The sequence below is a fragment of the Chiroxiphia lanceolata genome, chromosome 3 (assembly GCF_009829145.1).
Source record: "Chiroxiphia lanceolata isolate bChiLan1 chromosome 3, bChiLan1.pri, whole genome shotgun sequence".
Classification (NCBI taxonomy): Eukaryota; Metazoa; Chordata; class Aves; order Passeriformes; family Pipridae; genus Chiroxiphia; species Chiroxiphia lanceolata.
Window position 1 is genome coordinate 91,918,590 of NC_045639.1, and position 25,952 is coordinate 91,944,541.

The window sequence follows — 25,952 nt, forward strand, 5'->3', positions numbered from 1 at the left end:
TCTTGTTCTGCCAATGTTGATTTCTAGTAAAGCATTCCTGAAATTCTCTTTTCAACTTATGAATTATTTAGTATTTCTTTTCATAGTCCCAGTCATTCTAATAATTTTTTGTATTTGCATAGCCTGTAATATGCCTTCAAGTTCATAGCTAAGTGCTTAGTATTTAGAATGAAGTTTTTATTATTTAGAGATATTACAAAACTAGCTGCATAATGAATTAGAACATACCTTATTTGTTAAAGCTGGTTTCTGTAACTAGGAATGAGCCTTTAAAACTCCTGACATTTTTCAGCTATTTTTCTTGAGAGAGAGGGAGAGAAAAAGTGTGTCAACATATGTGGATTAATTTCTTTTTTCTTTTTTCCCCCAGTTGAAAATAAAACAATACGTTTGTTATGCTTTTGTGTAACAATTCTAAAATAACTGATTTTAACTAAAGTCTGGAGGCTGCAAACTTCAGATGCAGATATGAAAGCTTTTGAAGGCTGAAGTGTAAATCCCAAATATATGATTGTAGTAGCAGTTGCTAAAATTTGTGACCTACAATGACAGGGCTGTGACAGTTCTCTAGTAAGCAGGAAGATTGTTTTTTCTTTAAATAGGTGTTTGGAAATTTGTTTATGTGACTTTTGAAAGGTCACAAGTCTTGGTTCTTTTCCTTAGGGATATCAGGGATCAGCAGGAACTCCAGGTATCCCAGGAACTCCAGGGATTCAGGTAAATTGCTGTTTCATTCCTAGATTTTGAGACTAGATCTGAGACAAATCCTGCCTAGTCTCTCTCAATATCCATTGTTTTTCATTGAGAGTTGAGGTTGGGGTTTGAAAAGGGCTCAAGTGATGTCATGAAATCAGGGACCATCCATGGGTGAATGGCTTTGGGATTTGAAGGTAGGCTGACAATTAGACTGGCAAATTTAATCGGTGCTAGGTAAGGCCTGTAGAAGATGGACTCAGCTGCAGCTTAGACATTTTTGTCCTGGTCCAGAAGTCAAAGAGTAGTTCCTTCAATTTTTCTATGAATCACTAACATTGATCTGAAGCCTTGTCATGGAGATGGATTACCCTCAATGCACATGTTTAAAACAAAGTATCAGATAAAGTCCAGTCTGATGGAGGAGAATTAATTTTCTTTCTTTGTTGTATAAATTTAGTAGTCCTTACTGAGACAGTTGTTGGAAACCAGTGCTGTTTTTTACTTATGGCATGTTCCAGTCTGGCTGATAGTAAAGGACTTGGTAGTTTGTTGAATTAAACATCTGAGAGAATGCTGGGTCCGGGAGCGAGCCTGCAACATGGCATATGTGAAGGCTGTCTGATGGACATTTGAAGGGGACATCCCTGGGCTAATACAGCCTGTGTGACATTCTTTTTGTCCTTGATTAGAACAAAAAGTAGTTTCTGTACTCCTGAGACATGGGTTATGATGGCCTACCATATTCATATATGCTGGATGCATTTCAGGCTTGGTTCTGCCTTTGTGTACAATTACAAAAATGTTGTAATCAGCCAGCTCACACATTGGTCTCTGGGTCATGTTGTATCACATTTCTGTGTCTTGATCTATATCAGATTGAATTAGTATTTGAGCTGGTTTTCATTTTTTTCTCACTTTAGGGACCTCGTGGCTTACCAGGTATCAAGGGAGAGCCAGGACAAGATGGGGCGAAGGTAAAAAAAAACCAAACAAACAATAGTAATAGTATCAGTTAATAATATCAGTATTTTCACATGAAGCTTCTGTGGGAATTGTTTATTAGAAGGGTAATAAGAAAGGATTAAGAATCCTAAATTTAAATTCTGAATCTGATCTGCTTTATTTAATAAAGGTCATATAGGCTTTAGTACTGCCAGTAGCAACTTCACTGGACTGAATAACTTATATATTTAGAAAAGCATATCTAAGTATGGGTACCTGGAAGCACAATACAGACTTCTGTCAGAATGGTTTTCTTTTTAACTCTTTTCACCCTTTTTCTCTTTAAGTAAGCATCCAGATGACCTACATAGGAATTTTTGGATGGCACTTTTTATCAGAAAACACTGACTAATTGAAACCAAAGCTTTTTGTGGAAAATTCTAGCTGAGGTGTAGCCAGTAGCTTGGAGCTACAGACAGATGTGGAAGCTTATATGTAACTCCCTTCTGATAATCTGGATAAACTTGACTCTGGATCTTCTGTATGCACAGAGAATAGACTGGCCATTGGCATTGCCAAGTTTCATTGATATGTAAATATCCATGCCTACATTTCTGCCCTATGTTTAGAAAAGTTCTAAGTTGATTGTGATAAAATGATTTTGGTTTTGGTTTATTAAAACTTAAAAGCCTTTTCTGCAAAACAAACGCTTGTTTTCCCAACAAGTCTTAGAATTCCTTTATGAAGTTCCCAATATTAAAAACAAGTCCTTAAATTCATCACTGTTCAGCAGAATTCTCAAATGCACGATTAGGGGTGAAAAATGTGTTTATGTTTTCTGTGCTTTAGTCATCTCAGTCTAATTGATTTTAGATGTTAATCTTATCAATCAGTGGGTATTGGGCCATGTGTAGAAATTAAGATATTGCTGATGAAAAACTCTATTCTCCTGGCAGTGCAGTGTTATGACAGATAGAATATTTCCTATTGCTCAGTCCAGCCTTGTTTAAAATGTGCCAAGAAGTAGGGCTTCCACCACTGTTTCAGGAAACTTTTCCGTTGTAAAATACATCTTGCCATTAGAATTTTTTTCCTGGAAATTCAGCCCAAATTTTCATTTCATAATTTCATCCCATTACTTGTAAAGTTTCTGTAGCAACTAATTTAAAACTGTTTCCATTTCCAAGTGTTTTAGTTTATCCAATAATTGAGTCACCATTTCTGAATAGAAATTGAAACTCCGATCTTTTTCATTAAGAAGCAGTGGATGCACAAAGTGTTTATTTTATAAGCTTTGCTGATTTTTTGAACTCCGTTCCACCTGTTTTCAATATTTATTTGTTAAGAGATATTTTGATAGCATTAACCTATAAGCTGTCATTCCTGTGGTTGTGTTTCTGTCTTCTGCGAATATATGACAGAACTCTCCATATCTGCTTAGACATGAATGGCTTTGATAAACAGCACTGAGATATGTTGTCATGGTTAACCTTTGCCTTAGAACTTGAAATATTACATGAAACAGCTTCCCAAGCATAGTTTACTATTCTTTCTTTATGATTGAAATAGATCAAACAAATTGAAATGTATTGTTAGACATTAACAGAGAGAAAACATTTTGATTGACCAAAAATGATTTTGGGGTTGGCTCTTTGTCCCATGTGAAGTGAATCTGGTCTCCTGAAACAAGCAACAAAGCTTGGTTTTATTGCTTCAAGTCAGGTACTGAGAAGTTATAATTTAGCCTTTTGTTGTAATTGTTCAAAGGAGCTTGCAGACAAATTGTCAGTTAAATATCTTCAGTACCAACAGTACCAGCAAAAGTTTGGAATTCCTGATATCTAACACTTCTGAAAACAATAAAAAGAACTGGTGATTTACCTTGTCTTTTCAGTTGCCAACTGCTTTTACCAAAGTGTATTCTGTCTTCCACAGAAATAAGAACTCATTTGTCAAAGTGCCAAAGTTGTTTTATGTCAGTCTACTTTGGTTTAATTTTGTTTGGTTTCTAGAGAAGGTACTTAATTCCTTATTTTTTTAATACTTCACTCATGCAGAGTAAGCTGGTGAGAAATTTGATAAGGTTGGTAGGTCTTTGATATTTTCAGTAACAGGTCGAAGCAAAGACATTACAGATTTATGGAGTTTCCTTATTTGGGGATTAGGAATGGATGGTAGAATTATCACAGCTCCTACAGAGATTTTCAAAGCTTTTTTACATCTTGTTAAAGCTAAATTGCTACTTTTGAATCCCCATAAAATTTATTCAGAAATTACAGTAAAATTTATTGTAAAATTTAATGATTGTTTTAAGTTTTTTTTCTTTTATGTACTGAATCTTGTTTGAAGATCAACAAACTCTCACCAATCATCAATGTTATGAAGTTGATATGGTGGTACATAACATCTTTCCACTATTTGTTGATCATGGGGATATGAATGTTATTATAGTACATTACAACTATTTCAGATACAAGGATTTAAAATATGTTTGCTCTTTTAGGGTGACAGTGGACTACCTGGTTTTCCTGGATTACATGGGATGCCAGCACCAAAGGTTGAAATGAAATATGTCTTGTTACAGTATTCCTGTGTTTCAAGTTGCTCTATGGTTTAATTTAGGGGAAAAATAAGTCTGTATACAATACTATCAGTGTATTTGATGACCTACATAAAATCAATGGATATGATGCTGAAATTTAGGGAAGATACATGCCATGGGACTTCATTACATAGGTATCAAAGCGTCTTTTTTTATTTTTTTTTCTACTCTATGGGATTTTATATTAATTACTTTGATTTTACTACTACTTAGAACCTTCTTCATCACAAATAATGTGTCAAAAATAAAAATATAATTATACTATTTTCTTTAAGTTGTTAAATTTGGGTGACAGCATTTTAAAGGATAGTTCTGGTCTATCCCAGCAAGTTTAGTTCATGTGTGTGTTCTCTAAATCATCATCAACCATATCTTCTTTTCTTCTATGTTAGTATTTAACTGGATATATTTCTTAGTTTTTTCAAATTTGTGTTTTAAACTTTTTAAATAAGGTCTTCAAAAAAGTGCAGCACTTTTCAAGGAACTGAATTTTCACTTAGGTTCCTACCTATATCGAAGCAACCAGAATCACAAAGTACCTTCTATAAAAAGTAGAAACATAAAGCCTGCAAGCTGTGGATTGCCTCACTATCAGTGTTGGACATTCTGGGCTTCTCCCCCTAGGAGAGCTTGGAAAATTCAGGATTTGCGTTTACTGTCTTGGGCATATTTTTTATATCACACGGAGCTCTGCCTGCTTTGTTTTGAGTCTGTTATACATGTATACTTCATATATGTATCTTTATATAACTACTTCTATTTTAAAAATTAACTTATTCACACACATTTTGTCTAGGGAGAAAGGGGTCCTAAAGGAGATCAAGGAGAACCAGGAATATATGGAAAAAAGGCAAGTGAACTTGTAATTATAAGTTAAAGCAAAATGTTATTGGTATCTGTGATAGGGTGACCTTGGCTGGCTGGCTGATGTCCCTCCAGCCACTCTCTCATTCCCCCTTCTCAGCAGTATGGTGGGAGAAAATAAGATGGAAAAGCTTGTGGGTCCAGATCAGGGAGATCACCTGCCAGTTAGTGTCAATTTGGGGAAAATTAATTTAATTTAATGACAAGTAAAATAGATTTGGATAGTGAGAAACAAAGACAAAAACTAAAACACCTCTCCCAGTTGAGCCTTTTTCCCAGGCTCAACTCCCATCCTTCATTGGATGGGGAATGAGGAACAGGGTGGGGTGGTCAGTCCACAACAGCTCTCTGCTCTCCTTCCTTCTCACGTTCCTTCTCTGCTGCCAGCTCTGGGGCATGGGAACCCTATAGAATATCATTTCTATTTTTATAATATGTATTCACAGATAATTTAATTCTGCAGTCATAACTCAAAAAAAATTTTCACTGTTGTTACTGGATGTACTTATGTTTAGTATTATCAAACTTGCTCTCTGCGTATTTGCATGTTTAGAGAACTGTCTTCATCCTGTTAATGGGTTGGTGTAATTCAGTTTCATGTAACACAAAATGCATATATTTTTTGCAAATGCGTCTATGGGATAACACACCATGTATGGTGTATATGTAATAATTGCAAAGAAGTCTGTACTTTTTAATACATAGAAATGTATGTATAACCAAACAGGAGCAAGGGAGAGGAGTTAGGGGAGTGAGGAGAGGAGCACACGAAAGGAGTGAGGCTTATAGTGGCCACGAAGAGAGATATTTTAATCTGTAATTTATATAAAGCAGTGAGCATATTTTGGCCATCCAGAGTTAACAGTTACATTTTCATGTGTCCTTATATTTTCTTCATGTGTTTATTGCTCTGGAGTTTTAAGCAATTTGAAAGAGGGTCTGTGTTAGCATTTCTGTATTTTCAAACATATTTACGTTTCTGTAACGGGGTAGTTATTAACTGGCAGCTGACTGTACTAAGAAAGAAACAGATCTCCTGTACATTTTCAAAATTAGAAATGCATTAATTATAGGTTAAATATACTGAATTTGCAGCATAAACATTGAGCATAACTTACTTTTTGATTGCTATTTTTCTCAGGGTTCAAAAGGAGAGAAGGGTGATACGGGGTTTCCAGGAATGCCTGGCCGATCAGTAAGTTTTGTGAAGACAATTTGTCTTTAACTTTTGCATGTTAATTCACATACTGATTACTGGTAACTGTTCCTACAGGGAGACCCTGGCAAAAATGGGAAAGATGGATTACCGGGAAGTCCTGGTTTCAAGGTAGGTAGAAATGTATATTCGTATCTTGCCAAAGTCTTCAATAGCATTGCTATTGGTCTAAATATACCCGTTTATTCTGTGGAGAATTACTGGAAATTAAAATAACATGTGGTACTAGGAAATGCAGAAGTTTACTGCAGCAGTGAGCAGATTTCATTGTTTTCAGTTGTTTTGTGAGCCGGGGCAAAGCTTTTATTAAGAGTGTATCCTTAGAGATTCTTTATACGTTGTCTTCCTTATCCTTTTGTGTTTATCTAACTCTCTTAATGAGATTTATAAACAAGCATACACTGTAGAACATAATTAATTGCTTTTGAAGGGAGATGCAGGAAAGTTAGGGGAAACCACTTTCAGTATTGAATGTTTGTGTTCGTATTCTCTTCACTGTGCAATGCCCTTTATATTGAATTTAGAACAGTTTTTCAAGTTCATTGAGTATCTGTCTGCTGTAAAAAAGACTACAGGATCTGATATTTCTATAATATATGTCACAGTGTGTGAGCTCACTGGATGTTTTTCTTGCCAAGCGTTTGTTTGCGCTTTTCTGATTTGTGAAAAGGTGGACTTCAGCTGTATCAGTTTTAAGTTCACAGGAAAAAAAATTAATAATATGCAATGTAAATGTTCAGTTGAATTGACTTAAAGAAGCTTTTAAACAGCAGCGTTGTTCCTATAATACTTTTCTTAGTAATAAGGAAAGTATTTAGGGCTGCTCCAGAGTAATGTTACTTCAGTGTCAAAAAGTACAAGTGTACTTTTAACTGCATTTGTCTAAATTCCTGTTGCTTTAGTTGAAGATCTGAGTCTTCCATTTCGTGACCATGCTTGTCTAGAGCAGCTGGGGGTGCAGTTGGCATATCTGTGACATCTGCTGCAGCAGGGAGATGTGTTGCAAGACCTATGAGAGACCTAAACCCTTCGGGCAGCAGCTACCACAAGGTGGATCCAGCAGCATCCCAGGCTTGTTTTCTCAGGCTGGGGGGGAATTTCAGTCATCTGCTGGACTAGCTTCCTGCTCACAAATGGGACAGCACTGAATCCATACCAGGTTGCTCAGCTGGGTCTTGGTAACCTCAGTGGAGACTGCACAACTGTTCACCTTGTTCCATCCTTGAATGTTTTCAAGGTGAAAAATTTATCACCCTTATTTGGAGCAGGCAATGGCTCTACCACATCTGTGTGGTGACAACTGAGTGAAGCTCTTAGTAAATATAATAAATGGAGCTTCTAAAGTCACTAAGATGCTGACTGTTAACTGCTATAACTTTTGTGACTTTACTGGTAAGTTTTCAGTCCTGTTTCCTCCTCTTTGGGTAACCAAGGTGACCTGTAAGTGCCATTTTAGAAGGGCGTAGATCTCCTTTAGGTGGTACCTGCCAGCCCAGTGTGGAAACTTTGGCTGCCCTAGAGCACCTCAAATAGCACCCATGATTTGTGATTTGGTAGCTAAATTGAGCCTTTGTTCACTGTAATGGGGTCTTAGTGCCCTTACATGTCCCTAGACATCTTCGGATAGAATAGCATATGTAGGTGTCTTAATTTGAAGCTAAAGGGATGAGTTATGACTTACATGCAACACTACAGCACTGTTATCCGGGAAATTACCCAACTTCAATGTATAACTGAGCATCCTGCAATTCAAAGATTTATTAGCAGAAAACATCTAAAATAACAGCCTTGAGAAAGTATGTATAAAATTTAACTTTTATGATAGATAAACTCAGTATTTCCTGTTTTATTTGTTCTCCTTGGAAGGCCTAATGAGACTGTGCTAAAAGTTAATGGAGTAACTTTGTTTTATGTGTACTGCTTTTTTTTTAACTACCCTTACGTTTACCACACTAAAATACGTTAGTAAATGAAGCTGTAAATCTCAATTATGGAAAAAAAATTCTCATTGCTCATTTTTCTTAAGTTAACTTCAGCAACCAAGAGCAGATTATTTCTACAATACTAAAGGACTTTTTCTTTATTTGTTGCTTGGTTTAGTTTTAAATATTCCTACATTAATTTCATTTTCATCTTCAAATCCCATTGATACATACCTACAAATTGTCTTTATTAATATAAACGTATTTCCGACTCTTGCAAATATGTCAAGCAAGGACAATTGAACAGACATTCTTAAAACACTCAGCTAAGTTTGTGTCCATGGACATACTAGCTACCTATGTAGCCATTGAAGTCAACACAGGTCTAAGTGGTAATGCCAGAGGAGTCAAAGAATGCAGACTCATAGGTACCAGTTTAGTTGTGTCCTTAAAAGGCCTGTGGTGCATTTGAAATGTATTAGTGTCCAAAGCATCCTAAGGGAGCTGAAAAATATGACATAAGTCCTATAGAAAGCCAGTGCCTTTCTGGAGTAGGAGTAGGACCCTAGACAAGACACCCTTGGGTATCTCTAATATGACCAAATATCTGTGTGTGGACAGTGGAATTCAGCTTCTGGTGGCTGATCAGCTGAATCAGTCCTCCATTAATTGTCCAGACTAGACTTCTGTTGTCTGTGATAGGAGCTTATTTACCTTCCATGAATTTACGTGAAACGAATCCTCCCTTTTATATATGTATATCTACACATGCACACACGCACACAGAGATATCAGTGCCAAGCTGGTGGAGGAATTCCTTTTCTGGTACTATAGAACATAGAAAAAAATTAGGTATTAATTTTTTCCTTTTACAGTATTTGATAACACAGACAGGTAGAAGTCACAGTCAACACAACGTTAGCATAAAATTTTGACTGTCACTGGTGGCCATTTAGAGTGAAGCATTATGTTGCTAAAGGATGAATTTGGAGAGTACTTTGATCTGTTTTTATGCTTGTAAAAAATATACAGAGATTTCAGTATAATAGTTATGTGAACATGTGTGCATTTAAACCAGAAGACATTTTCTTTAAAAAAAAGTATTGTACAAAAAAATATGACGTACTCATTAGTTTTTATTCATTTTATAATACAGCTAATAGAAGCTGTATTCTTCGTTGAAATATTTTGTCAGCTTGACTTCAACATCTGCTTGCTATAAAACATTGTTCTGGGTCTATAATCAAATTCAGAGCAGTAACAAACATGCTGTCTTTGAAGGAAACTTCTGTTGGAACTTTCCTGTTTTTTTAGTCATTCCAGGAAAGAATGTGGGAAAAGCATGGCTTGAAACCCAGATGCTACCCCTTGTTACTTACAGTCCTGTTTTTATAATTTTAAATTAATTATTGTGAGATTATTTTGTATATATTTTAATTGATCTTTAATTTATCTTTAATTGATAATAATAATTTAATTGATCTTTAATTTGTTTTATGTGCTTTCATTTCTGGAATAATTCTTTAAATTTTCAGAACAGTATTGTACATATTTTGAGTAAGGGCATAAAGATTTGATCATTTCTGGTACTGCTGTATTCTTAAGTGCTTTGAAATATTTTTCCAGACTATTAGTTGTACTAACAGTTAGACAGTAGCAGTTTATTTTTTTATGCATTTCTTCAACCAGAAGTTACTGTTCTGATTGAAAAGACAATTGTCTCTCTTTTTGCAAACTATTTGACAGCTGCCTGTTGGACACAGCATGAGGGGATATTGGATTGACAACACTTCTTAGTGTGTTTTAAACTGTTTTCAAGAGATGTTTATTTGGTGAAACCTTGATTTTGTGTATTTGTTTGACATTTTACTTATATTAAAAATAATAATTCAGTATTTGAAATAGTTATTTTTATAATGCAAAGGAAATTTTTTTTTCTTGTTGTTTTTTTATTTTAAAGGGAGAAGTTGGACAGCCTGGATCTCCAGGCCTAGAAGGACATCGTGGAGAGCCTGTAAGTGATTGAATTTCTGACATATCCTTATGTACTGATTTATTAGGTTTTTTGGGTTTTGAGGGTTTTTTTAGTCAATGGCTGTTATACTTCATGTTTCATTCATATTGATTGGAATTGGTTGATATGCCCATTTTTAAAAAGTGCTTGTTTATTTTCTTTTATTGTTTGTCTTTAGATTTGAATTTATTAAAAAAAATAAACAAGCCCTTAAAGTCAAAGATACCTTAAAAGAAGGGACTCTTAACTATTCTGCTGCTATATATACTTATATGTATATATGTTATAAAATTATCTCATTATTGACTTCTTTCCTGTTGATATAATGATATAGATGGATTTTAATAATTACTTACACAAGAAAAGATTCTGGATGATTTTAACTCTCATTTCTGCAACATGGTCTATCTTCTTTCATATACTTGTTAATAGTACTTTTAAAGTTTATTTTTTTCCACTGTCTACCTCCCCCTTTCCTTTGTCCAGTTTTATTGGTCTTTACTTCCTTGCATCTTGTTACACTGTCCATATTACCTGTATAGGTCTGTTCTTCTTGCTTAGCTGGAGAACATGCTGCTGCATTTTTGTTTTACTTATTTCCAAAGACCATTCCTCTACTGATATTTGGGCAGCTCCTCAGGGCAGCTCATTTTTCCTCATCTTTATATCTGATAGTTTGGCTTGGCTTTGTCCTCCTTGTTTCCTTGTTTCTCTCTTTAAGGCCATCAGGCTGCTTGAAGCAGATGAGCCAAGATGTCTGTAGAAATAACTGAGAGCTTTGAGTGGTGAGAGACAGCCAGCTGTCTTCAAGCCATCAGTAATCCTTCTGTAGGCCAGTAGCAGTAAATGGAGCTCAGTTGGTGGAGCACTGCTACATTTTGAATTTTAGGAGGAGGAGATACAGCTTTATACATTCAATAGAAATTTTGTGGTGTTGAATATAATGAGGCAACATGTGTTACATGGTACTGAAATCTGGTGGAGAGTTTTGATAACTAGGAAATAACACTTGCAGCTGAAAAATTCTCAAACTCTTTAATTTACATTTAATATACATTCACAAAAAACTTTCTGAAACTCCATGAGTAGACTGTGAAGCACTGGGAAATCATTCCCAAGGTATTTTCTTCTACGTGATTGGCTTAAGTGAAAAATGCACATAATTTCTGCCGTGGCTTTATTTTTTCCTCTTTTTTCTGCCCCAAATAATTGTGAGGTGTTTTAACCTTTTACAGTCTGTGGTATCATCATATGTAAAAAACACTGAAATTAAAAATCATAAAATACAACTGAAGGGGTTTTGGTATATTTTTGGTTAGTACACCATAACAAATGTGTTGAGATAAAAATGAATTCTGTCTGTAGCCTTGTTTTGTCTCTTTTAATTAAAAAAAAAAAGTAGTTAGTTGGTCATTGTGATTGTTGTTTTTTAAATTAGTCAAAAAAATGGAAAGGAAAAGGCATTTCTTACCTAGGGAAAACTAAATATTTAGTACTGTAACAGCTCTCTTTCTGATCTGATAAAATTGGTTAAGTATGACCTGTATCTACTAAAGAAATATATTTTGGTTTAAAATTAATATAAATACTTCACAATATAACATTTTAAACAGCAATGTAAGCACATAAGTCCCATATTTTTGCTTTAAAGAGAAATGAAGTGGCAGACCTAAGACATTAAAATTACTAAGAAGTCTTTGAAAATCACCACAAAGTAATATAGAGGGAGACTTCCAATATATAAGCAACTACAAAAGACTTTAACAATCCTAAAAGGCAAGTCAGATTGCATTGTATGCTTCATTTATAGTCAGTGGAGGTTCTGAAGAGCAGAAAGTCTAAATGCTGACCATGAAATTACCTCAAGGTAAACAGTAAGAAATGTAAGACACTGAGTCATCCCTGCTCATCTGCCTCTGTTGTAGCACCAGATGTAGCTACACCAGCCTCTGGTGTAGCACCAGACTGCATGTGTAAACATAGTGCTCCCATCTATTTAGAGCCTGGAGGAGGAGCAAAGGGCATTTCTGTGTGGCAACTTTGTGATAAAAGTGTGTGTTTGGGCTGTGGAAAACAAAAGCTATCTCAGCTTTGGGATATATGGGTGCCCGTACTCAAGAGGGTAATTGGCTTTCATCCATTGGAAAGTGGGATGGATTGTTGAGGGCTATGAGGGATGTCTTGTGCAACTTACTGCTTCCATTGTTCCTGTTGTTGCTCCAGTGTGTACATTGAGGAACATAACATGTACAATTGAATAGATGCGTAACATGTAAGCAACTCCTCTCTGCTTCTCTTCTGTGGAATTCAGTGTAATCTTCTCTACTGGGATACCCTAGGAGTTGTGGTACTGATGTGGAAGAGAGGGATTGAACTCTGCTGTGCCCTCCCTGTGATAGCCAAATAGGGTGCCTAAGCTCAAGACAGGCCTTGGGTTGTACTGTGGAAACTGTATGACTGTATCACTAACCAGCCACATGCACGGTTAGTGGCCCTGGAACAGCTCGGCAGGTTGTGTGGATACCCCACTCATACAAACATACATTTAGATAGTCTGTTTCTTCTATTCAGCCACATTAGTGTTAGACATAGCCTAATTTGTTAAGCTGATCTTTTTAGAAATAGAAATCTTATGAAATAGCCATCTTATGATCCCTTTTGCTCTAGCAGGAAGAACATGGTTGTGAAATGAATGCATCTTGAGGCAGCGTCTAAGGGGCAACTGACTAAGATGGAGCACCCACTGAACTCCTATTCCCTCTAGCCTTTGAGAGGTGTGATTAATTTTTGGGCAGAATACTTTCTGGTATATTATTACTCTTATTAATGCCCGAAGTTGTAAACAGGAAAAAGTAGGTTGTAAAGCTAAGTAAATAATTCCAAGTCATGTATGTGGTTGTTTTCCCTCAGTAGTATTATTTGGAACTTAAGTTAACCAGGCCATCCCAGTTCCACCCACTCTGCGTAAGAGTAACATGACAGTATGGACAGAATAATTTAGATAGCATTTAGTAAAGGTAGTAATCAAGCTCATTTTGCTGATGACAAAAAAGGGCCATGCTGTCACTTGAATAGTTTAGTGGCTAGTCATCTATCTTACTGATGACAAGCTGTTTTGATAAATGCCTTTTCTTTTTTTTTGAGGGGCCAACTGTTTAAACTATAGAATAAATCAAGATTTATGTGAGCTTAATTTCAGCCTGACTGTCCTTTTTAACAAAGGTAGAGTTTTGTCAGAGTTTGATTTCAGTGGAAGCTCCTTGTGTTTACAATTATGCAGATGGGAACTCTGAAGTGAGTGCTTGTGGGTAAAGCTGGCAGGACATTTGTAGTGCTCTCCTAAGCCTAGCATATGCTTTCCTGCCACAAGTAATATGTCTGAGCATTTGCAACTGCTCATGTTTACTCTCCAGAAATCATATTTTTCAGAAATACAGCTGCAAACACTTAAAATGGTAGAGTTTGCCCTCAATATTTAGGTCACATCACAAGACCTCAGATGTGGCCTTATTTGTGCCAGCGATAGCAACGTATCACTGCTTTCAGCTTTTGACCTGACTCCCACTGTTATGCCTGTACTCCTGTTTTGTCTGTTGATCTTTCCTAACTGCATCAGGAATGCCAGATCTAGATCAATGCATTCTCTGGAAAAATCTGTGTTTTATGCCAGGTAATGGTAGTAGAATTCTTTTTGAAGTGTATTCATGGTACACTACAAGATACAACAGAAGTTGCAGTATTTTGTTCATAAAGCAGAAATCCTGAAAATAAACTGGTATAGCCAGGTATCCTGTATGCTTGGAAAGCAAACCTAAAGTTAATGTAATTCTACTGTATCTAGAGCCCTACTGAGATTGATAGAAACAGGAACCAAAGAAAGAAGATTCCTGATGTAGTGATGTAGTGACATGAAGATCAAAGTAATTTTTTTTGTTATTAATTTTCTCTCTGTGTCATGTAATGTTTTGCTTGATGCACTTTATGTTGATGTTATGTTGGTTTGTACCAGTTTTAGTTAATAAGATGACATTTACTCAGCATTTGTATTTTATATTTGCATTTACATACTGAGTTATGAAATGCTTCAGATAAAAACAAACCTAAAAATTCTGTTATGTATCTATACAATAGGCCTAATGAAAAAAATTTCTTTCTGAAAGTGTTACTTTATTTTTTTATGCAACTATTCTAATTATTGTATGTCTATGTTTAATCTTCTGGTAGATTAAAAAGATCCTGTCATATTTCTAGTGCTCAAAAGATCATGTGTTGTGTGAATTTATTATTTATGGAAATGTTCCATAGATACTCATTCTGATTTTATATTGTCCTATAAAGGACCACTCTCTTTGCAAGTAGATATAAAGAAGAAATTATTTCCTGTCAGTTTTTAAGATAAAAGAGATCAGGAGATTCAAGAAACTGGTTGTGTGAGTTTATCAAAATTCTTAGTTTCAGATCTGATGTTCATCCACTAGTCTGAGATGCCTTGATAGTAGAAGCTGAACTCTGCTGGCCTGCTTTTCAAAAGTGTCAGCATTACAGTCATAACAGATGTACGAACTACCATTTTCTCTGCAGATGATGTCTTGTGGGTCTCAGAAAAATACCTTATTTCTTTTTTCTGGCTTTTACCTCTAAATACATTTATTAGTGAAGTGAAATTGTTACTTGGCTGGGGTGGTTTTTTTAATATATAAACAGCTGATTTTGGTAGGTATATGCCAGTCATCGTTATTTCTTTCCAAGTAGGTTTGGTTAATTGAATTAGCTTTTTCATTATTATATCTTTATTCCTTCTTCTAATTTCTGAATTGTTGAAATAGACAGGGAAGAGTCTTGCTGATGACTTTCTGAGTGCTGGAGCTACTATAACAGATGTTTTTAGTCTTGTTCTCACTTGAGAAAGCGGAGATGACAGCTTTGACTGGGTAATAGTTTCAGCGATCATTCATTAATTACATAGTGGTTGCTGTAAGCTCAAACACATTTTTTTAGACTGAATGCAGGTTTTTCTGTCAAGTTAACTTTTAGGTTCACTTTAGGTGGACGTATTTTTAGCCGACTTTATTTGCAACGTGGGTTATCTTCATTCTGACTGATAAGTTATTTTAACTAGATTAATTCCATGCTACGTTTATAGCAGAGTTAATTGCTGTTCAGAAGATAAATATGAAAGTGGTGCTGTAATGGAGCAGGTAATAAAGACTTCTAGAATTTCACACAGGCTAATCTGAGTTACTTTATTATTCCCAGTTGACAAAAATTATATAAAACATGACAGTATAGTTGCTGATCCAAAGTGTGTTGAAGTCAATGGAAAGATTCCCATTGAATTCAGTCTGGACTGGGGCCACAATAAATGCTGTAAGAAGCTTGGACCCACTGACCTAACACTTGGAAAATAATGCCTGCTTTTCTAAGTTGTAAAGCTAACAGTTCTCACCCATCTAATTCTCACTTTCTGACGGTTCTTTGTGATTTCTAATTTCTAAATTTCTTTTCTCACACAGTGTGAAATTACATTAATTATATTAATTTTCCAGAATTGTAGTAACTTTTTTGGTTTTGTTTTGTCTACAGAGACTTGGGAAAATTATTTTTTATTTTTTCAGTTAATGCCATTTTCTATTTGATAACTTTGGAAAATCTGGCAGAGAAGAGGTGGTGTACCTTGCTGACATTTCTTTAAGATTATTTTATAAATGTCAAGTTAACAAAGGGAATTTCTTAAAAGTTGTAAGGAAATATAGAAGGAACTCTAGTTGTAAACCTACTATGGGCATGAATGGCATATGCTATAAATAGTTATAAATAGTACTCAGAGTAGTCTGTTTTCTGCTTGTATTCTGTAGTGACCTTTTTATGGCTACCCTGGCACTTTTCTTGCTAATTCATATACGGATAGAAGTTAGATGCCAGCATTCCTCCCCCATTGCAACTGGTTTGTAAACACAGCAATAGAAATACCTTTAACCAATGTGTTGTACCAATTTAAAATCTCACTACTGACTTGATGAGCTGTATTACGATAAAGAGATGCTTGTCATTTGTTAAAATATATCTCAATAATTTGTTAATCTTTTATATGTTAAAAGGACTGTTAAAACAATGTGATTCTGAAAGAATTGTCCTGCAGTGAGCACTTGAAGGTGCAGCACTGTTAAAGAGTTCAGTAACTACTTCTAAGCACAAAATTAGCGGTAGTGATTATTTATTTATATTCCATGACTGATTCCAATGCATTAGTCCTGTTTATACACAAAACCATAAGTTCTTCTGAAGAGTCTAATTTCTTCTAATTAAATTAGAATTAATTAAAATTATTTGCAGTATTTATTGGAAATTTTTATATGGAGACTTTAAGCTTGTATTATACTTCTTGGTTATCTGTACCAGAAAGTGAGCTTTAATTCCCAGATGAGTGCTTTGACATAAGCTTATACTGTCTGTAGAGTAAGACACATGTTCCACCTGTGGTTTTTTCCCATTGAGGGAATGATAATACTCATTTTGTACTGTAGCTTCAGCCTTCAGCTGTCATGTTTTCAACTTGGCTTAGATGGAGCCTAGGGATCTGGTTTGAAACTAAGAGTGAATTAACTTGGTGGTATGGATGTGTACGTTACCTATCAGATATCATCTCTCATGATAATATTCCTCAAAAATACATATAAATGTTTGCCCATTTACGTGCTTGTGCATTTAGGAAACCAGAGGCCTTCGTATCAGGTGCAGAGACTGAAATATGCACGTGCTTACAAACATCACTACCTTTTTTCTGAGCACCAGAAACTAGGTTTTCCTGTTATTAATATTGGAGTGGGCCTTTCTATAGAGATTTCGGTTTGTATTTGAGCATTATAGCTATACAACTTGATTATGTGGGAAAAAGTCAGGTTACTTATTCAAAAGCATTTCTTATGAGTTTTTTTAAGTTACTTTGAGCAGATGATGTACAGATACATTTCAAGTATATTAGTTAACATACTACTACTTGGACCAAAAAAAAAAAAAGAAGACATTCTTAAAAATTACTTGACTTGTTCAAGTGGAGATTTTTGAGAAATTGAATGGACAAATCCACAGCACTGTAAATTGATTCTGTATTCTTTATCAGAAATTTTTCTCCCAAATATCAGTTAAAAATGTGATTGTTTGCTGAATTGGCTTAAATTAAGGAATTATAACAATATACTCTGTGTGTGTATATGCATGTGCACACATAATCAATCAGTTAATTCACTCTGCTAAGAAGAGAACGAGTACTAAAGATCTTAAAAGATCTAAAGTGCTTAACATTCACTTCCTTTGACATGTAATATTTAAAAAAGGACTCATTTGCATTCTTTTGGATCCACCTGATGTCAATAATAATACTTAGGGCATTCCTGAACTAGTGTACTAATTTCATGCAGCCAAGAAAGACTTTTCTGAAGGAGAGACTTGAAGAGAATGTTTGGCCCTGGTATATGTTATATATTGGGTTGGTGTCTGTATATTTTAGTGCCAGGAAAGTTGGTGTTTATACTTCCAGTAAACAGTGTTTCACATCTGCTGATTAATCTTGAAACAACAATATCTCTCCCTTATTCTTGCCTTACAGTTTTCTTCTCAACTCCCACAGTTTTCAAGGAATATGTCAAGAACTGTCAAATCCTTCTGTAATATAGATAACACATTTGAAATTATGTCTTTAACAAAATAGATTTTGTATATTTCTCAACAGAAAGATTATTACTGGGATCAGAAAAAAAAATGTTTAGTGAAATAGTTATGAATTTGAATGAACTTCTGACAGCCAAAGTACCCAACAATCCCTCTTGGGCAGCGGCATCATCACTTGATTTTGGCCCAAGTTACTTGTATATACACCACCTTTTAACCAAAATACAATATGACAAAGTATTTGAAATAATTGACGTAACATTTATTCAGTTTATTGGAGAGAAAGAGCAAAAAACAGGGGAAAAAAAAAAGTTCTTTTGTAACAGAGAAGGTATTTCACCAGTAACGTCCCATTTGTGGATTTAAAAGGAGTTAAAAGCAAGCGAGATGCAATACATTTTTTTCTCTTTATATAGTTTGCCAGATCCCAGATAAGAATGGCCTTTTTGTATTACTTATGTTTGTAATTCACAGGAATTTTCTTCAAGATTATTGCTCAGCAATAATCACACAGAAAGTGTCATGTCTGTTGGAACATGTTATGCTGCAAAATGCATTGTTGATGTGCATGTCCTAAGTGGCAAATCACTACACACTGTGCTTATTGCTCTTTCAATGGGTGAGGCCTCAGAAGCAAGCTATGGAAAATCAAGATGGATCTGGATTTTTTGGTGTTATTTTAACATATGCTGCAAAATAAAAATGTTTTGAGTCTTTGAATATTTTTAAGACAATAAAATTTTAGCTCTAAGTTAATCATTTATGATGAATAAAAGCAGAGTATGTGTAGGACTTTTTCCCCCCATTTATGGTGTATAAATGCAAAATTCAGACTAAACTTTTTAAACTGGCCATTGGTAATTCCACATAGTCATGGGCAATGCTATAGGGGCTAATGCCTCATAGTGCAATTTCAGATTTCATTTTTAGGCACATGCAGTATCAGTTCTCACTGGTTTGTATCACTGCATTTTGACATAATGGTAGTATAAAGTGTGATTTGTATCTTAGTAGTATGACTCAAAGATGAATTCCTAAATATATTCAAATTCTCATCTGTAGAGATTCTCATCTGCAGATGTGGTGTTTCAGGTTTCTAGGGAAAGTGCCCTCTTCTCTGTAAGAATGGTGTCTCTTTAAATCTTCGTGCTAGGGCATAATCAAAAGAAGAGAGGTCTCAATACCTTTAGCATATCCCCTAAATACTTCTGTCTTCCCTTCATAATACACTATGAACACTAAGAATTAGCATTTTCATTTACAGCTTTGATAAATATGTGCTGGAATTTCCAATGACTCTGAAGACTAAACAGAAACTTCCCTCAGCTGATTACTGTACTTAAAACCCAAACATAAAGAGCAGGCTATGAATAAAGAGGACACTCAGTTAGACTGTAGCAGACAATAAATATTTATTATTTCAGTTGATTTAATTTGCACATTGCTGTTCTATTCTGTGCTTCCCAACATGTTTATGACAAGTTCCTTAACCACAAGTAGAAAGAGGTTTACCAAAAGGATGTTTGACTTTCCTTCCTCTGATCCAACTTTAACAGAGTAGTAACAGTGTAGCCAGTTTTCTAGCCAGTTATCATTCTTCTTCAACATCAAAGAAGCCACCTGTGTCCTCCCAGGAGGTTTGAGTTACAGCCTCATGTGGTCAGGCTGGTGATATGAAGCAGTCTAGCTGTAACTCCTTCAGAGCTTCAAGTGCTGTATCCGGGCATCAAATCTATGGTCTGTATTCTGATAATTATCCAGAACAATTTTCATTTTATCTCATATAGTCGAGTAGACATATTTAGTCTATTTCTTTGATATGGTTGTTCTTTGATATGAAACTATCCCATCATTAAATATTTGTCTCAAATAGGAGGGATCTTTTTCTTCTGAAATTGCCCTTTTGTTTTGACTGGGTTAGTTTAGGTTTGTAGATTAATTAAATTAATTTGAATTGAACCTCTCCAGAAAATGTGCAGGAGAAAAATAAACAAAGAACTTAAAACATGGCTTCTTTTTGTGTTCAAGTGGTAGTTGGGCTGTCAACGTAATTAAGTACTTGTTATATTCCTTCCATGTGTCCTTCATGATCAACAGCATTGCATTATTCTTGTGCAAGGTCATGTCAATTGTTGAAGATAGATTATCACGTACTTTGCAGTGTAGACTTAGGAGAAAATACAGAGAAGTTTAATAAAGGAGATCTGCATTATTTGTGAGCCTTACGAATCCTTTCATCCGAGAAACCACATTAGTATTGCTTCTATTCAATACTTTTGCTATAAAGATGATGATAGTTTTGTAACTGAGATCAGTTGGTTCACCTCACTTTAGGAAGCAGCAAAGACAGTTCCTGTCCACAAAGAGATTTAAATGTGAAACTGAGAAGCTGATGCTCAAGTCCCAGGCACTCAAGTTAATATAGCACTAAAAAATGTAAGAAAATTTGGTACAGTGAGTATTTTCATTTTTTTAATCCTTACCTATTGAAATTACTGTGAATTGAAGCTATGGAAAGTCTTGTCGCAATACAGACTGGCTTCTCATTCATAACAAAACAAAAACTTAATCTTCAATCAGAGTGAATTTAAATCCATTTGTAAGGTTAACTAATGTTTCTGCTAATATTTTAAACCATTTAGGACACAACCTTTGGTTTTTATTGTGCAAATTAGTTTTTGCTTTAGTAATTGGTTTTAGTGATTAAATTTAGTCTTAGTGATTGCTGTGTGAGCCAAGGTGTGATTTTCTTTCTTTGTACTCTGAAAGGCTGTGGTCCCAATCTCTGCTCCAACTTTTCTTAGCGATTTCTTAAACAGGTAATGACTGCAAACAGACTCAGACTAAAGGAATTATCACAGAACTTTTTCTCTGAGAATGGATAGAAGTGTGTAGAAAATGTTTTTTTTTCACCTATTATTTACTACTAGATTCTGTCTGTCAGAGCTTTTGGGACTTCCTTAGCCAAAAATGCATGCTGGCCCATCCTACTTAATAGCCAGCAATGGACCAATTCTCTAGGAATTTTACAGTCCTTTTTGGAACACAGTTTTACTGTTTTCTTTTGCTGCATCTTGTGAGCAATTTCACAGTATGCAGCTTATGGAAAAAAAAAAAAAAGAAAAATACATGATTTGTTGCACTTAGTCATCGTTAGTTTAACTGAATGGTTCCTTACTATGGGAAAGGGATATGGCCAAAAATTGTGTCCTTCTGCATCTGTGTGACCTGTGTGAACAGAACTTGTTGGTTACGTGTTGGGTGCAAGGAGCAGATCAGAAGTCACTGCCCTTTGAGGAGGTTCTGCTGTCGTCAACCTTCCCTTTCTTGTGTGTGAAAGGTGCTCAAATGGTGTAATAAGTTTTTCTCCATATTTTAAGTAGTGGAGAAATTTTAAAGCATTTTGAAGGCATGTAACTGCTTGAGTATCAGTGTGTTTACATGTGAGTGTCAAACATGAGTCAGTTCGTCATCTTTTAGAAGTCTGTAAGCTTTTTAGACAGATTGGATGTTGGGTTTCACAGTCTCTAGGGCTGATGCCAGCATGATAGGCAGCAGGAAGGCGTCGTCATGTCACCTGCAGGGCTGGGAGCTCTGATTTTGTGTGCCCACCTTTGCATCCACAGATTTGATAGGTCTGATACATTATATTGTAGATTGTTTACAAGAAACAGTACCACCAATTTCAGCCTGTGAAAATATATACACAGTTTTCATTTTCTGTTAATATTTCCAGCTTTCAAATTGCAGTTTTCCAAGGTCTGTGTTGTTGGCAATGCAATAGGGGTTGCTGTTCCACATTTAGCATGTGTGTTCTATTTCTAATAACTGATTTGCTGAGGTGTTTGAAAACTCTGGTCTTATAACTGCAGATATCTTGGTAATGCCTTTTCCTTTCCTGAATTTAATTTAAAGCTGCTATGCTAGTCTGGTGGATAGTCATTATGTCTGTAGGAATGCTTCTTTGTATTTAGCCTTTTTTTTTTTTTGTCATTAATTCCAACTACTCAGTAGTAGCAGATGGGGCTTCATTGAATTTGTTTTCCATATATTTTGCTACTTTGCCCAGTAGAAAGTTTTATACATTATCTAAATTTGGTTTGTGTATTTCATTCTGTTAAGATTATCAAGGATTTGCTGTAATCTTTTATGAAGCATTTTGACTATTGTACTTTCATCCAAATTTGTAATGTCCTTTAGTGTCTTCCCAGAAGCAGAGTTGCAGATTTTCCAGAGTGGGAGGAACGATTGGATTGAAACATAATTCAGAGAATGCATATACACTAGAAGAGTCATCTTTTTATCAGAAAAAAATATGATGATCATAAAGATAGTTATACTAATGTTCTCTACATCTGCTTGGGGAATTGACCGCAAAGCAGTTTGCTCTGAAGAGCTTTTGGAAATACTCTATAATTTTGCATCTTCCAGTGATAGAATTTTATGATTGTGGATATATTACCTGTAGCCTAGAAGCTCCTACTTTGCATAATAGGCCGTACTGTCCTACGAGGCACTGAAGAGGTGGGGAATATTAAAGACAGTAGCAGAAAATGAAGAATAGAATAAGCTAATAAATACTAATATTAGGAGTAAAATAGGTTTTGTTTTGTTCTGGAAAAAGTTTTTGCATGTGGTTTTTCTACTGTTTGCAAGCATAAAGGTAAACATGACGGGGATACAAATAATCCATGATACTAACTAGAAAAAGTGGTAAGTATTTTGAGAAACGTAGCTTGTTTCTTAAGTAAAAATGCTTACACCTAGTTGACCTGCATATAAAGCCTCAGGCAATTTCCTTAATGGATTTTTTGTGGGGCTGCATGGAAGATAATCCATCTGTTTGATATAATCCAAAACAAAAATAGACACCTCATGATTAAAGAAAGCTACAAGAAAATTTTTCCATGGATTATGAAACCATGTTGCTCTTACAGTTAAATCCATTCTGTCTGCCAGATAGTATAAAAGAATGGAAGATTTATTTAAATTGCTAAAGCTGGGATAAAATAGAATATTTATACAGAATTTTATAAGTGTTGTAATTGAAGCTCATCATCACAATAGAAACAAATTCATACTTTTGGGTATGAAGTCCTGGTGTTGTGGGAGACTTCAGCTGAGGAATACTGCAGCTGAGAAAGACTGCATCCATGGACTGAGTTTTATACCAAGATGAGCTTCATTCTGCCATGAAGTTGGAGACAGACAAGTAGACATAAAGGTGTATGGGACTTGGTTTCCTAGGAATTGGCACCAAGAGCCCTTGGAGTTGTATGAGGGCAACTGCAGCATCTGACCTGCACGACACAGTTTTTAGAGCAGAGTGGCAACTTTTCAAAGGGTAGATATGCTGTCCCACAGCACCTTCAGTGACACCAGAGATGATTTCAGTTATCTACATGGCATTCAAATGTTACTTTAGGTCCTGGGGGTACCCTGCAAAGCCTCCCCTGGTCTGTAACCAGAGCTTAGAAAGCTGACAGGCTTCTTCCTGGGTACACAGGGGTGAGTCGGGGTGGAAAACAAATGATTAAACAAGCAAAGGAGGCTGAGTAAAGGGTAAGGACAGCAGTGTCTCAATAAATAAAAAATCTTGGTTAGCTGCCAGACTAATACATGATCACATTAGTTTTTAGGCACAAACTCAGCAGTGTGTGATAAAACTGCAGCTGAGAATCTCTAGAATAGATATGATTTTAAACCAAGGAATTAGATCTCTTGCTGGCTTTAAATTTCATGTGATTATAGCACTTGCTGATTAGGGTGAACAAAATGAATAATATTACAGGCTTTTATGGTGTAAGGGAAGACTTCCCATTTAAGGGAAAATTTCCGATAAAGGAGGAAGGCATTTGGATGAATTAAAGGTAACTGACAAAGTTAGATTCATGGTGCTGAAAGAAATAAGGCAGTGCTTATGATTAACTTAATTTTTAAATGTGAAGAAGCATTGAATGTGTTAAATGAAGTTGGATGTAAAAGTAAAAGGGGAGCAAATTTCTTGATTTGGAAGTATAAAGATAATGCAACTCATATAAAGACAGAAATCACTACAGCACAGTAGATGCTTTGATTTTTTAGCTATTTGTCTAGAAATGTAATGCTACATTTTCTTGGTATTATAGCTGCATATATGATAAGTACAAGCCATTTAACATGTGTTTTCTGGAAAGACAAGGAAAAGAAAATTTAGAATTACAACCCCTTTTCTTATTTCATATGAACAAAATGTTGCTTGATAGCTTTGCAAAGGACATCCCCAAAGGCACTTTTTTTTTCTGTAGGCCAGTGAATCATGAATTATTCCATAGCATTGATTCTGTTACTCCCAGTGAGTGGCAGCTTTCCCATTTGTAACAGTTCCAAACATTGTTTTTCCCTTAGTGGCAGAAAAATTGCATGATGAATGTGTTTCATATTAAGTTTTGATTAAACACATGCGTTTGTAATAATTTTAGTTGCAATATACTCTTAAAAAAAAAAAAGACATTTTTATCTTGCAAATGGAGTCAAAGTGGTCGCTTTGCAGTATACTTTAAAATAAACATACATTTTTTTCATAACTAAAGTAAGGTTTCTTTGACAGTTTAGGTAGTGTTCTAACTAGTTAGTTCTGTCACCCTATTAAACATAACAAAAAAAGTGCCTCATTACTCATGGTGGACTGAAAAAATGCACAGATTCTGAGGATTTGTACTGCATATGAAATCTCTGTTTAGGAACAAGATACGTTTCCAAAGCTTGATTTGGCTTTTGACCTGGAAGTTAGGGAAGAAACTCATGATATCTAAACTACTTTTTAACCTTGTCTTCTGAGAAAGTGCAAATAATTCTAATGGGCTTAACCAGAGATTATCCATGTAAAAGAAAGTAATAGATTGAGATAGATCATGAGAAGGAACCAAATTTAATTTTTTAGGCATTCGGGAGCTGATCCTATAGAAATTAGTCTTTATAATTACTGAACCATGGAAGCTACACAGAAAAATAATTCTTTTGGGAAATATCATTTTTTATGACGAAATCAACCACTTCATTCTCCTCTTTTTGTGCCAACTGACATGTGGAGAGTAACTGAAAATCTCCACCGCATGTACTGTGGGAATCACTTACATCAGCATGAGTGATAGATTCATTCTTAGCTGAGTGAATGTCAATGAACCATAAGAGAATTTTAAGGGTCTGGACCAGCTCTCACTGAAATAAGAGCCTAAGTTCTGTATACTTCAGTAGTGCAGACTCAGTCAGAAGGGGAAGAAGAGGGAAAAAGAAAGGAAATATGACTTAGTTTTACAGTTATTGTTCTTGGAGTTTTATCTTTGTCACTAATATAAAGTTAAATGTCTTGTACCAGCAATTTATTTTAACCAAGAAAGATCAACACAGCTTGACAGGACATTGTGTTTCTTCTTCTAGGCATGCTTATGTAGTGGTAAATGATTTGCTGTGTTGAATGAGTATGTGGAACTCTCTTCTCTCAGCTCTCCAAATTGCACAGAGATGTAACCATGGAAAGCTTTGGTACATCCTTTCAGGACGAGAAGGTTGCTGCTTAGTGGGTGGTTTTTTTCAGTGTGTATGAAATTCTGTTTTGTATTACAGGTACAGATGTCATAATTTGGTTTTATATTTTACAGCTGCAGAAATAAATAATTAATTGTTATATTAAATAATTATACTGAGAACTCATGGGCGGGTCTGGAAGTTCCTAAATGTAGTGACAAATAAGCCTTATTTCCTATCTCTCTATTTGTGCAAAAGATCTATAGGAGAGTTTTGGACAAAAGTTAAGCAAGAAAAGTTATGTTACGTAATGCGAGTAGAAGTCTCAGAATGAGGCATTGTTTTCAAGTTCTTTTTATTACATTATTTGATGTATTTTTTAAATGATAGGTACATTGGAATTTTGATGACCTGTAAAATGCTGAAGTTGTCATTGTTAACTCATGTGCCATTGACCAATGAACTGTTTCTGCTTGGTGGGGTCATTATTAACTAAAAGTGGGTGTAAACTGCAAAAGAATG

General features: G+C 35.2%; 1 protein-coding gene across 1 annotated transcript in view; it reads left to right on the forward strand.

Annotated features, from left to right (window-relative positions):
• The window catches only part of COL21A1 (collagen type XXI alpha 1 chain), a 71,330-nt gene that overhangs the window by 22,850 nt on the left and 22,528 nt on the right, over positions 1-25,952 (forward strand). The window contains 7 exon segments of the mRNA XM_032684219.1: positions 664-717; positions 1,617-1,670; positions 4,142-4,195; positions 5,037-5,090; positions 6,246-6,299; positions 6,378-6,431; positions 10,203-10,256. Coding sequence (XP_032540110.1) covers positions 664-717; positions 1,617-1,670; positions 4,142-4,195; positions 5,037-5,090; positions 6,246-6,299; positions 6,378-6,431; positions 10,203-10,256 — 378 coding nt within the window.